Below are 14,754 nucleotides of genomic sequence, written 5' to 3'. Positions count from 1 at the left end.
GCAGACAGCTTTGCTTGGGGGGAAGACAGAAGAAGGGCCATGGAGAGACAGTCAGGGAGGAACTGGAGGGGGAGACGGAAAGGAGGCTGCTTTGGGAGGAGGGGTGTGCTGGGAGGCAGGCAGCTTTGCTTGGGAGAGGGGAGGCAGAAGTGGGCCATGGAGAGACAGTCAGGGAGGAACTGGAGGGGGAGAGGGAAAGGGGGCTGCTTTCTAGCACCCGTTCATGTAACGGGCTTAAACACTAGTTTAAGATAATAATAGAAAGAAATTCAAGTGATGTGTATTAATTTAAATGATGTAATATTGTGTACTTGATGAAAGATAAAAATGAATAAAGATTAAAAAAAAATAAATAAATCATTTAGTTCCTTATTCTGTCAATGGCAATGTACACAACAGCAGAATTTCTCATCGGTGTAGAGGTTACTCTGAATCTGTTCATAAACACTATTTCTTAATCCACAAGGTCTGATTATAGGACCAGTAGGACCCCTGAGGAAAATTGTATTGTCGAAACAGTGACTGTGTTGGGTCCAAAGTTCCCAGTGTAATGGGTTCTAGATACTTTTATGTGATGGATGTGATGTCGAGTGATGTTGTGGGTGGGGTGTAGGGTTCTGAGGATAGTGGTCTTCTGTGGAGGGGGAATGGGGAAGATTGGTGGGTGGGAGGGAGGGTGAGAGGAATCACGGTTCTCCCTGCCAGTTCATCTGATTCTGGCAGGAGAATCCTTGAACAGCTGAGCCAGCAGGACTCCACAAAACTGGCTCAGCTGATCGAGATTCCCATGCCGTGATCAGCTGATTGGAAGCCTTTTGGACAAGGCAGTTGGGTACCATGTCCGAAAAGCTGGCTTTTGTGCGTTTTTTATGTGGATATCTTTATATTAGAGAATGGGTAAAAAAGATAGACGCACTAGAGACCAAAATGTCTACATAGGTCATTTTCAAAAGAGAAAGAGAGATATCCTGCTATTTTGAGAATGGGCCTTTTCTCTACTGGATTTCTGGAAGTCTTTCCCAAGACGTCCTCTTGAAAATGCCCCTCCATGAGTGTAAGTGTTCTTATAGAATACTAGCACAAGATGGCTGGAACAAGTGGGTGATCCTAAACGCAGAACTTATACACATAACTCAGAGTATTTTATGTTACACACATAAATGTTAGACCCACTCATGGAATGCCCATACCTCTTCCCTGTGAATACCCCCTTGTATTAACACACTCCTCTTGTATGAAGAAAGGCTAAAGAGGTTAGCCTTGGAAAAGAGACAGCTGAGGGGAGAAATGATTGAAGTCTAGAAAATCATGAGTGGTGGAAAGTGAAATCGATTTTTCATTCTTTCAAAAAGTACAAAGACCTTAGGACACTCAATGAAATTACATGGAAATACATTTAAAACAAACAGGAGAAACTATTTTTTCACTCAAAGAATAGTTAAGCTCTGGATGATGTCTAGGGGGTCGGCGGGGGGGTCATGGGGTCAGCGGGTGGGGGGCTGATTGGGGGTTCAGGGGGGCCATCGTGGGGAGGGGTGCGCTGAAGGTAGGAGGGCCTGGTATCCCTCCTGCCCGTATCTTAGTGAGGGTGGGGGATAGGGGGTTTCGCTGGGGCAGGAGGGCTTGGGCTCCCTCCTCCCTGGATCGAGTCGGGGGGGGGGTCGCTGGGGCAGGAGGGCGTGGGCTTCCTCCTGCCCGGATCGAGACGGAGGAGGGGGGGGTCGCTAGGGCAGGAGGGCTTCGGCTCTGAGGAGCAAAACACCTGCCAAACCTGGAGAGAGACAGGCATTGAGAATATGAACTGTTTTACTTTATTGAGAATTTGTTTTTGTTTGAGAATGCATGCAAGGACCTGGTGAAGAGAACTTAGTGGAACTGCTGAAGTCCAGGTACTTTACTGGGCTGTGGCCTTTTTGCTAGCCTAAAAAACTCAGTGCTAGTGTTTGAACTTTTCTGTTGAGAATTATTTGTTTTACTGACAATTTGCACCTGGGCCTGCTTGGACTGTGGAAGCAGCCTAAATAGAGTTCTGAACTTTGTAACACTTGCAAAAGGCTTGGCTGTAGGTTTATTTTGTTTTTTGGTTTTTTTTGCTTTCTGCTGGCAGGATTATGAGGCCTGCTTAGCAGACTGAAAGCCTGAACTGGTCACCCCTGTGTAAAGGGGATAGAATAAAACTGAACTCATCCTTGAAAACCCTGAACTGTTTTGGAGAGTTGTTCTTTTACTGTTTGATTTTGTGTTGGTGCAGTTTTGCCGCTTTCACTCTGAAGGGCCAGTTTCCCTTTGGAGTGGCATGCAGATGTCGGCTTAGTCACCCATTCCGGCATTACAGCTACCCAGCGGAGGCTGGGTGGGCGACAATGTACAGATCATATCAGCTTTCCAATATAATAGTGGGACCTAATCAGGAGGCCCGTTCTTTTTTTTTTTTTTATCTGTATAAGTTTTTTATTGATTTTTTCATTTAACAACAAGTGTTATAAATTTTCATACAATTATCTTAACAATACACTTGATATTTCTATAATGTATTTTATACATAACATTTATTATCTTATTTTTCTTATAATTTTGTATATCATATAACTGTCATTATTTTTCTAATAAAGTTATACAACATATATATTGTAATGATTTTGTCAATTATTTTATATAATAAAGAGAATAAATCCCCCTCCCATATCCCCTCCCTCCCTTCATTCTTTAACTATTTTCTTATTATGGGAAAATAAAATTCAATTATTGCAATATTTTGTTAATGGTCCCCAAATCTTTTTGAATTTATCCATATATCCTTTTTGTGTTGCAAATGTATGTTCCATTTTATATATATGGCAAATTGAGTTCCACCAAAAATTGTAGTTCAATCTGTCACAATTTTTCCAATTGTGTGTAATTTGCTGTACTGCTATTCCAGTCATTATAAATAAAAGTTTGTTCTTAGCCTATTAAAAAACATGTGTTTTCTTTCCAAGAAATCAATACAATAGTGTGTAATTGTATTCCTTATGCATCCTAGCTTGTCTAAGCACTAAGGTCTGGATTTTCTATAGGGCACCGATATCAGTAGCTGATCATGTGTCAATCATGCAACAGCTCCCTATAGAGAATTCCGCCTCCGTGATAGATAGGCACCGGAAATGAGCCTGCATTTCCGGTGCCTATCTATGCCATAAATTGTGCCTACATAGTGTCACAGGGAAACCCTAGTGAACCCCAGCATTGTCTCAAGAAAGCTAGATGTTGACAATAATAAACCCATACCAAAGCACAAGCATAAGCAGGAAAAGGAACATATCCAAGCCAATACCTATTTATCTTTTTCTAGGCAAGCGCCCAGTGAAGTAGACACAGTACAGCAAAGTCCTCTCAAGTGCAGAAAAGCTAAGCAGGAAATTCCTGACATTAAAGAGACAGTGCACTAGTCAGAAAGCTGGATCAAACAGGTTCACTACTCTCAAGAAGTCTCCACAAATTAGAGAGAGGCACACACCTGAAGCCAGTTTTAATTGCCCTAGTAAAGTGAGCCAAGGGAGAGGAGAGCAAGGCAGGACCTGGAAGGAGCAGAAGCCAGAAACCAGACCTCACTGGGTTTATGACCAGAATACAGCTGGAAAAGAGAAGCAAGACAAGTACTTTGTGAAGCCTAAGGTAGTGTACCCTGAATTAGAATTTCAGGAAGACAATATGTCTGTTTGCTCAGAAAGTACTGTGGAAAGGAATGAGGGAGAGCCAATGGACTATACTGACACTTATTCAGAATATGTGCCTATGGAGAGTTGGTGATTGGAAAGGATTAAAGCATTAAAAGTGTATTGCTCTGAAGAATTAGCTGAAGTTGGTAATGCTGGGTCCTAAAGGTAAAGATATGAACAGTTTGAAGAATTGAGTGTACTGCCTGGGAGAATGAGCAGTTAATGCTGCAGCTGTGTTTCTGGAAACAAAGGTTAAGAACATAAGAATAGCCTTACTGGGTCAGACCAAAAGTCCATCATGCCCAATAGCCCGCTCTCACGGTGGCCAATCCAGGTCCCTAGTAACAAAGATTAAAGTGGCCCACAAACTAAGAACACAAAGTAAGAAGCCCAGGATATAAGGCAGAATTCCTACTGAATAAAGTAAAAGGACTTGCACACTTTTGGGTGCCTCGAACTGCGGCCACTACCTTTAGTGTGCCGCAGCTCGAAAAGTTTGTGGGACACTGCTCCAAGAGATCCCAAGCCTTCTTCAATTCAGACACAGTTTCTGTCTCCACCACTTCTTCCGGGATATTGTTTCATGCATCTACCACCCTTTCTGTAAAAAAAAGTATTTTCTTAGATTCCTCCTAAGCCTATCACCTCTTAACTTCATCCTATGCCCTCTAATTCAAAGAACTTCTTTCAAATGAAAGATACTCAACTCATACGCATTTATGCCACATAGGTATTTAAATGTCTCTATCATACCTCTCTTTTTCCACCTTATGTTCTAAGTCTGTCACCATACACCTTATCATGAAGACCACACACCATTTTAGTAGCCGACGCCATTTCCATACCTTTTATCAATCGTGTCGCTCTTTTCTGGACCCTCTCGAGTACTGCCATATCTTTCTTAAGGTACGGCGACCAATATTGGACGCAGTACTCCAGATGTGGGTGCACCATCGCCCGATAAAACGGCAGGATAACTTCTTTCATTCTGGTTGTAATACCTTTCTTGATAATACCTAGCATTCTATTTGCCTTAGAGGCCGCTGTGCACTGTGCCAACGGCTTCATTGTCTTGTCCATTATTACCCCCCCAAGTCCTTTTCTAGGGTACCTCCTTTTTTCTACTGGCCATACCTCTCCCTATGCACCTTAGCATCCTTCTAGCTTTTGCCGTCACCTTTTCAACCTGTTAGGCCACCTTAAAATCATCACATACAATCACACCTAAGTCCCGCTCTTCTGTCATGTACATAAGTTCTTCATCTCCTAAACTTTACCGTTTCTTCGGGTTTTTGCAGCCCAAATGCATTACCTTGCATTTCTTAGCATTAAATTTTAGCTGCCAAATTTCAGACCGTTCTTCATGCTTCACTAAGTCTTTCTTCGTGTTATTCACTCCATCCAGGGTGTCTACTCTATTGCAGATTTTGGTATCATCCACAAAGAGGTAAATCTTACCTGACAGCCCTTCAGCAATATTGCTTATAAAAATGTTAAAAAGAACAGGCCCAAAACAGAACCTTGAGGCACACCACTGGTAGCATCCCTTTCCTCAGAGCGATCTCCATTGATCACTACCCTCTGTTGTTTTACACTCAACCAGTTCCTGACCTAGCCCATCACTTTGGGGCCCTTCCCGAGGGCACTCAGTTTGGAACACTGTCAAAGGCTTTGCTAAAATCTAAATACACTACTTCTAGCACACTTCCTCTATCCAATTCTCTGGTCTCCCAGTCAAAGAAATTGATCAGATTTGTCTGACAAGACCTACCTCTAGTGAATCCATGTTGTCTCCGGTCCTGTAATCCACAGGATTCCAGAAACGTCACCATTCTCAGTTTTAAAAGTTTTTTCATTAATTTGCTTACCACAGAAGTCAGACTTACTACTGTTGTTATAGTATACCATTTTGGTGTTTCTTACAAAGGTACAAATGCAATAAACCTTAAACCTTATTAGATGGTGATGATAAATTTATAAGCCCAATATATTGGCTTACTACTTTTACATTCATCCTTTCAAATAAATTTTTAAGTTTTCAGAAGTTAGTGTTCAGGTAATTAAAATGTATTTATTTTTTGCCTTTTAAAACAGGTAGAAAATAGGTACACTTTAAAAAGTTTTCTAGGTTCCCTGTTATAAAATTAACTCCATGAGGGCAAAAGGCAAACAGTACCTGTTTTCCTTTATAGAATAGTAGTATACATTTTTTATTGGTTTAACTTACCCCCATTTTATCAAGCTGTGTTCCTGAGCAGCGCAAACTAAATGCCGAGCCACCCATTCTATTCCTATGGGCGGTTCGGCATTTAGCTTGCGCTGCTTGATAAAATAGGGGGTTACTGTATTATTTGATTAGCTTTCAAATGTAACCATTCTTCTTAAGATCAGGGGAACTCTATAAATGATCTCTAAAAGATGTTAATTATGTGCCTAAAGTTCCGCATGAAAACGCATTCCAACAGAGGCAAGGGGCTGAAACTGTAGATCAGCGTAGAAATACACTCAAATACCCAGTTATAAGATGCATACAACTGCATAGGTGGTATGCCCATGATGGGATTATGGATGGGTCAGGGACATTCTAGAAAATTACAAGCAGTATTTTCGAATGCTACAGATTAGAGAATGACATGGTGACAAAATTCATTACCGTCCCCGTCCCCGCGGATAACCGCGGGAAATGATCCCATGTCATTTTCTAGTGTCTATTTCAACCTCAGTCCTTCTACACCAGCATTCTTCAAAGCAAAGCTTGTGGGTCAGTGGTTGTGAACATTCATACTCTGATTCTTCCCTCTCTCTTTAAAGAATGACATGAAGATGGTTTCCCGCGGTTATTCGCGGGGACAGGAATGGTGATGAATTTTGTCACCGTGTCATTCTCTACTACAGATGTGCATCAAACTTGCGTGCCAGGATTTAGTCCAGGTTTCAGTTGGTATAAGTCCTTGCATCCAAAGATGGGTGTGGAATTTGGCACCAAATGCTATCCTATAAACAGCACTCATCCTGGAATATCCTCTATAGAACAGAGGTGGGGACCAAATTTTTTTAGTGCCCATATTTGGGTGTGAGGACTTACCTAGTGTTGGGGTGGTAGGAGGGGGAGACAAAGTAGAGTCATAAGTTATTTGGTTAGTAGCAATATTCAGTCTGCCCATATTTTGGTGTGAGGACTTACATAGTGCTGGGGTGGTGGGGGGAAGACTAAAAGTAGAGTCATAAGTTATCTGGTTAGTAGCAATAGTCAGTCTGCTAACTGGATAACAATCCAGTTAAAATAAAAACAGCAAAAAGGTATATGAATATTGCAGAACTGACCGCCCTATTCAGTTATTCAGCGCTAGCCACTACCCAGATACCGTCACTTAATATCCAGATATTTTTAGCCATGGTGTTCAGCAGTTAAAAAATGCTGACTGCTATGGCTCAAAATTGGTCAGTAAGAAAAAAAAATCCAACTCTTACCAGATTGAGTTGCAAACACGTTTGGAGGTTCATTTTCAAATCACTTAGAGACATAAAGTACCATGATATTTGCGTGTGTAAGTGCTTTGAAAATGAGCACCATAATATAAGTTTTGTTTATCATGTTTTATTCAAACTTATTCTCTCCTCAAGCATGGGTATAGTAAAGTATAATTTCATCTCTCTGAATGCAAAGATTAAGGGCAAAATGCTCTATGCAACAGGAAAAACCACGTTTGCCTCACATTTACAAAAATTGGATTGCTCTAAGTCTAATAGATGTTGGCATTGTCATCTCGATGCGGGGACTTTAGATCATCTATTGTTTTATTGTCCATTTATTATGGCTTTTTTGGAAGTCGATTTGGGGCCAAATAGTTTGTTAGAGAATCATGTGGCATTGTCGTATGACACAGTTTTATTTGGCATGTCTGTGAGAGCCAAGAGCCAAATATCTTCCAATAATAACAAACTTTTAATGATTCTGACAGGAGTTGCCATTCAACAAATAACGCATAATTGGAAAAATTGGAATAGACTGAATTATAGTTTTTGGTGGAGATCAGTGTGTCACATATATAAAATGGAAAGAACATTTACTATTCAAAAAGGATATTTTAATAAATTTAAGGATGTATGGGGGTCATTAATAAATTATTGTAATGAATAGATATCATTTTCCCCTGATTAACATAAATGAAAAAATGGGGAGGGGGGGGTTTGGATTTCAATATTTGTTATGAAGGTATGGAAGAATTTATTATATTATATAATTATTTATTTGGAATAATAGAATGTCAAGTGATGATTTAAGGTCTTTCTGAATGATTGTTGTACACTTGTAATTTTTTTAAAATGAATAAAGATATTAAAAAAAAATATATATATTACCGTATTTTCGCGGATATAACGCGCACCCGTGTAAAACGCGCACATGGGTATAGCGCGCAGAAACCACACTTGTATGTACGGAAACTTTTGTATACAGCGCTCATGGGTATACCGCGCATGCTGCCCGACTCTCCTCTGGCCACCCCGACTCTCCTTTCGCTCTCCCCGACTCTCCTCTGGCCACTCCGACTCTCCTTTCGCCCTCCCCGACTCTCCTCTGGTTGCCCCGACTCACCGTTCACCCGCCCTGACTTTCCGTGCACTGCCCCGCCTCTCCGTGCGCTGTCCCGACTCTCCGTTCACCTGCCATGACTTTCCGTGCACTGCCCCGCCTCTCCGTGCGCTGTCCCGACCCGGAGTTTTCTCAGCAGAATTTCCCAGACCACCTCTTCCTCTCAACACATTGACACGCTAGTGGGTTTATTTTATAGCTTTTTCACTCCCTTCGGTCTGCCTGTCCCCCTTGAAGTCCTGTCCCCCCTTGAAGTCCTGTCCCCCCTTGAAGGTCTGCCTGTCCCCCTTGAAGGTCTGCCTGTCCCCCTTGAAGTCCTGTCCCCCCTTGAAGGTCTGCCTGTCCCCCTTGAAGGTCTGCCTGTCCCCCCTTGAAGTCCTGTCCCCCCTTGAAGGTCTGTCCCCATCCTGAAAGCCTGATGCCCCCCCTCGACGTCCGATTCTTCTCCCCCCTCGGCAGGACCACTCGCACCCCCCCCCCGAAGGACCGCCGACTCCCCGACAATATCGGGCCAGGAGGGAGCCCAAATCCTCCTGGCCACGGCGACCCCCTAACCCCACCCCGCACTACATTACGGGCAGGAGGGATCCCAGGCCCTCCTGCCCTCGACGCAAACCCCCCTCCCCCCCAACGACCGCCCCCCCCAAGAACCTCCGACCGCCCCCCCAGCCGACCCGCGATCCCCCTGGCGACCCCCACGACCCCCCCACCCCCCTTCCCCGTACCTTTGGTAGTTGGCCGGACAGACGGGAGCCAAACCCACCTGTCCGGCAGGCAGCCAACGAAGGAATGAGGCCGGATTGGCCCATCCATCCTAAAGCTCCGCCTACTGGTGGGGCCTAAGGCGCGTGGGCCAATCAGAATAGGCCCTGGAGCCTTAGGTCCCACCTGGGGGCGTGGCCTGAGGCACATGGTCGGGTTGGGCCCATGTGCCTCAGGCCGCGCCCCCAGGTGGGACCTAAGGCTCCAGGGCCTATTCTGATTGGCCCACGCGCCTGAGGCCCCACCAGTAGGCGGAGCTTTAGGATGGATGGGCCAATCCGGCCTCATTCCTTCGTTGGCTGCCTGCCGGACAGGCGGGTTTGGCTCCTGTCTGTCCGGCCAACTACCAAAGGTACGGGGAAGGGGGGTGGGGGGGTCGTGGGGGTCGCTAGGGGGATCGCGGGTCGGCTGGGGGGGCGGTCGGAGGTTCTTGGGGGGGGCGGTCGTTGGGGGGGAGGGGGGTTTGCGTCGAGGGCAGGAGGGCCTGGGATCCCTCCTGCCCGTAATGTAGTGCGGGGTGGGGTTAGGGGGTCGCCGTGGCCAGGAGGGTTTGGGCTCCCTCCTGGCCCGATATTGTCGGGGAGTCGGCGGTCCTTCGGGGTGGGGGTGCGAGCGTCCTTCCGGATGATGAATCGGGCATCGGGCGGGGTGTGAAATATGTAAAAAAAATTTTGTATACCGTGCTCAGGCATATAACGCGCGAAGGGTATGCGCGGTACGTAAAAACGCGTATAACGCGCGCGTTATATCCGCGAAAATACGGTATATGTATTATTTAATATTATTATGATGGTAGGGAAGGGGATAAATTTCATTTATTGAAAATGTTTGTGGAATTTCAAGTGATTTATTAGTCAATTTGTTTACTTTCTGTGCACTTGATGTTAAACATAAAATGAATAAAGAATTAAAAAAAAAAGATTAAGGGCAAAAGTCTTGAGCATAATTTATGTATTACAACACTTACCCCATGTTTCTGAATGGCTACATTGGTAAGATGTACAAACATATTATCTAATTCACTTGTACTAGGTGTGTATTTCACTGTGCAAAAGCGACAAAACCCAAGTTTGTACCTAGAAACAAACAAAAAAAAGTAGTATTTGTAAACAATGACTGAAGTAAAAAAAAAAAATAAAAATAGCACAAGATTATATCCACATTCATGCACACACTAATTAAGTTTTCCTATTTCCAGCTGAATACAAGAGTTAGAAAATTCTATGGCACATTTTTGAGGTTCTGCAAGGATTCTGTGGCACATTTGCATATGTTGTCTTGCAACACTACCTAATGTGAACAAAGTTCATTTTTTCAATGTTTAAACATTTTGCTCAAAAATTTTATTAAATTGAATTTGCACCCTTTATTTTGTGTGTCTAAATGTATGCCTATAGGCTCTGCTCCCAGTGACACCTTGTAGGCCCTCCTGCTATCTGGTGAACTTATTCCTTCAACTGTTAATCATTCCAGGTCACATTCTCTTCCTCTACTCAGTGAAGGCTTCAACTTTGTAATTGTTTATTTATAACAAAAAACAATACAGAGAAACTGGGTTATATGGTTGGGTCAGATAAATGGGGAATTGGTTACTTTGGTGAATCTATACGCCCCGAATTCTAAGCAGAGTTCCTTCTTTGATGAGGTATTGGCCAAGGTACTGCTGATAAAGAAGGGTTCAGTGCTTGTGGGAGGGGACTTTAATTTGGTCATTGATCCTAGAAGGCTTCAACTTTAAGCTTTGACTCCTGGTAACACCACCATCCTCAAGCCCCTATCTGTTTTTCCCCACTTATGCTTCTATCGCCTCCACTAGTAGTCCTCCATTTCCTTGTCCCATACTTACAGTCCTTGTGGTTACTGTTTTTTCCCACTAGTATACACTTCTTTTCCAAACACCAGAGAAGGAGGGTATACAGTAATCATAAGGACCCTGCGCTTGTACCTTCGCTGTATCTCCTAAGTATGGCACATGGAGGAGCAAATTATTTTCAGTCCTGTTGGAATGGGATCTACTAACCATGGATAGTCTTCTCTATAGGCTGCAGGGGTGACTTGTTTTGCAAATCACATGAACAACTTTTCCTCTTAGCTTACCCACAATGGTACATTCCATATCCTCTAGCATGAGAAATTCTTTAGAAGTAGCACTTACATGTAGCACTTTAGTGGACGGTATGTTGAGACCAACACGTACAATCGCAGGTCAAATTTCTTCCCACCAATTAGTAATGGATTATCAATATAAAGAGAGATCACATAGGCTTCTTTGGAAGACTGAGTCACAAACCTAAATGATATTTTTAAGATTTAAAAATTATATTGTTAATTTTTGAAATATCACACTTTAAACACTTTGAAGAAACCTCTGTTAAACTGAAAGCAGCTTGTAATCTAATCAAAACCCTACATCAGTACAATAGCTGGTTTTATCAATGACTGGGCCTTTGATAGGCATTGAATGGTGTTGCAGTCAGAGGACTGAGCAGTATATAGTAATAATGGAAACTAAATTTTGCAAAATCTTTGCTCCTTAACCTAAGGCATATTAATATACCATAAATAATATCATAAGTGGCTTTATCTGAAGTCCAAGGTAAAAAGTAGATTACATGCAAAAATGGTGCATTATGAAAACACATAAAGACATGGAATTTTAATCTAGTTTTGTAAGAGGTCATAATCCACTAATTGTAATAAAGATATGGATGCTGTTATCATGAAAAGTAAGATACAATGGAGGCAAAATCAAAGACCTTAATAGATCAAGCTGAGGTATCTTCTAATGTTTATGTGAAAGACTTCTCAGTGAAGGTTTTATTGAATAAAGATTTTTTTTTCCATAGGCATGGAATGGGTTGAAAACTTTCAGTTCACAATTACATGATAGATCTTCAGGTTGCCTAAATTATGTGTCAGGCATGCACATAAGTTAGACCAATTATTAAAAGGATAAGTATGTGCATATGTGTCTTTTAACAATTACCTTACAGAACGTATACACAATACACACTGCTTATTTTACATGTTTCTGCATATAAAGCCCAAGCTTTACATTTTGTGGGCAATTGTATAAATGTTTTATTGCATGTAAAGCTTCTTTTTATAAATGAAATAGGCCTTTTATAAAATTATGTGGAGATATATGCATGTATAGCACAGTGTTTCTTCTTTGTGTTATTTCCGATTTCATCTTTGGAACACTGGTCCTTTTTTTGCTTGTGCTTACTGTTTATGCTATGGCATAGTATGGGGTATAAAGCACAGTTACTTACCGTAACAGGTGTTATCCAGGGACAGCAGGCAGATATTCTTAACACATGGGTGACGTCACCGACGGAGCCCTCGGTACGGACCTTTTTAACTAGAAGTTTCTAGTTGGCCGCACCGCGCGTGCGCGAGTGCCTTCCCGCCCGACGGAGGAGTGCGTGGTCCCCAGTTAGGATAAGCCAGCTAAGAAGCCAACCCGGGGAGGTGGGTGGGACGTAAGAATATCTGCCTGCTGTCCCTGGATAACACCTGTTACGGTAAGTAACTGTGCTTTATCCCAGGACAAGCAGGCAGCATATTCTTAACACATGGGTGACCTCCAAGCTAACAAAGAGGGAGGTGGGATGGTTGGCCATTAGGAAAATAAATTTTGTAACACAGATTGGCCGAAGTGTCCATCCCGTCTGGAGAACGCATCCAGACAGTAGTGAGTAGTGAACGTGTGAACTGAGGACCAAGTGGCCGCCTTGCAGATTTCCTCGATGGGCGTGGAGCGGAGGAAAGCTACAGAAGCAGCCATAGCTCGGACTCTGTGGGCCGTGACAGTTCCTTCCAGTGAGAGACCGGCCCGAGCGTAGCAAAAAGCAATACAGGCAGCAAGCCAATTGGAAAGTGTCCGTTTGGAGACAGGATGACCCAAACGGTTGGGGTCGAAAGACAAAAAGAGCTGAGGGGATGTACGGTGAGCTCTGGTACGATCAAGATAGTAAGCAAGGGCACGCTTACAATCCAGCGTGTGCAACGCCTGTTCCCCAGGATGCGAGTGAGGCTTAGGGAAAAAGACGGGTAGCACAATGGACTGGTTGAGGTGAAAAGCTGAGACCACCTTGGGAAGGAATTTAGGGTGGGTACGCAGAACAACCTTGTCATGGTGGAAAACAGTGAAAGGTGGGTCGGCAACCAGTGCATGCAGTTCGCTAACCCTCCTGGCAGAGGTGATGGCAATTAGGAAAAGCACCTTCCAGGTAAGAAGCCTGAGGGAAGTTGTGGCAAGAGGCTCAAACGGAGGTTTCATGAGAGCTGAGAGAACCACATTCAGGTCCCAGACGACAGGAGGAGGCTTGAGAGGCGGTTTGATGTTGAAGAGCCCTCTCATAAATCTGGAAACCAGAGGGTGAGCCGTGAGGGGTTTTCCGAGAATAGGCTCGTGAAACGCAGTGATGGCACTGAGGTGGACTCTGATGGAGGTGGTTTTGAGGCCAGCGTTGGACAGCGAGAGCAAATATTCCAAGACAGGTTCCACCGCCAAAGAGGTGGGTTCTTGATGATGCCGGAGACACCACGAGGAGAATCTGGTCCACTTCTGATGGTAACATTGGAGAGTGGCCGGTTTCCTGGAGGCGTCCAAAATGAGGCGGACCGGTTGGGATAGATTCCCCGGAGAGGTCAGCCCGAGAGAAACCAAGCTGTCAGGTGGAGGGAAGACAGATTGGGATGCAGTAGAGACTGATGCTGCTGTGTAAGCAGAGTAGGAAACACAGGAAGAGGAATGGGCTCCCTGGAGCTGAGTTGAAGCAGGAGGGAGAACCAGTGTTGACGAGGCCACCGAGGGGCGATGAGAATCATGGTGGCGTTGTCCTTGCGGAGTTTGGACAAGGTCCGCAACATCAGAGGAAGTGGAGGGAAGGCATAGAGGAACCGATCCCTCCAGTCGAGCAGGAATGCATCCGGAGCCAGACGGTGAGGAGAGAAGAGTCTGGAACAGAATTGGGGCAGCTGATGGTTGTGAGGAGCTGCAAAGAGGTCCACCTGCGGAGTGCCCCATCGAGCAAAGATGGAGAGCAGAGTCGGAGGGTCCAACGTCCACTCGTGAGGTTGAAGGATGCGGCTGAGATTGTCGGCCAGAGAGTTCTGTTCGCCCTGGATATAGACCGCCCTGAGAAAGAGATTGCGGTCCGTGGCCCAGGTCCAGATGCGTAGAGCCTCCAAACAAAGGGGGCGAGATCCGGTGCCGCCCTGCTTGTTTATGTAGTAAATGGCGACTTGATTGTCTGTGCACAGGAGGAGGACTTGAGGGCAGAGAAGATGTTGGAAAGCCTTGAGGGCGTAGAACATGGCTCTGAGTTCCAGGAAATTTATGTGATGACGACGCTCCTGTGGGGTCCAAAGTCCCTGGGTGCGTAGGTCGCCTAGGTGAGCTCCCCATGCGTAGGGGGACGCATCGGTGGTGATGATCATAGAGTGAGGGGGCAGATGAAAGAGTAGACCCCTGGAAAGATTTGAGGAGTTCAACCACCATTGGAGAGATTGCTGAAGAGATGATGTCACAGAGATGGGATGAGAAAGAAGATCTGTAGTCTGTGACCATTGGTTGGCGAGGGTCCATTGAGGTGTCCTGAGGTGGAGTCGCGCCAGAGGAAGGACATGCACTGTCGAGGCCATGTGACCCAGCAGGACCATCATCTGTCGGGCAGGAATGGAGGGATGCAT

The 14,754-nt window shown here is 44.4% G+C and overlaps 1 protein-coding gene across 3 annotated transcripts in view; it reads right to left on the bottom strand.

The window, feature by feature from the left end:
- TTLL1 (tubulin tyrosine ligase like 1) overlaps positions 1 to 14,754 on the bottom strand; it is a 155,178-nt gene that overhangs the window by 67,366 nt on the left and 73,058 nt on the right. For all 3 annotated transcript variants that reach the window (XM_033952517.1, XM_033952516.1, XM_033952518.1), the window contains 2 exons: positions 11,210 to 11,344; positions 10,022 to 10,130 (listed from right to left, as the gene is read on the bottom strand). In XM_033952517.1, coding sequence (XP_033808408.1) covers positions 10,022 to 10,130; positions 11,210 to 11,344 — 244 coding nt within the window. The remainder of the gene's footprint in view (positions 1 to 10,021; positions 10,131 to 11,209; positions 11,345 to 14,754) is intronic.

The sequence above is a fragment of the Geotrypetes seraphini genome, chromosome 7 (assembly GCF_902459505.1).
Source record: "Geotrypetes seraphini chromosome 7, aGeoSer1.1, whole genome shotgun sequence".
NCBI classification, from domain to species: Eukaryota; Metazoa; Chordata; class Amphibia; order Gymnophiona; family Dermophiidae; genus Geotrypetes; species Geotrypetes seraphini.
The sequence above is the reverse complement of the archived record's forward strand: the minus strand, read 5'-3'. Positions and strand labels throughout refer to the sequence as shown.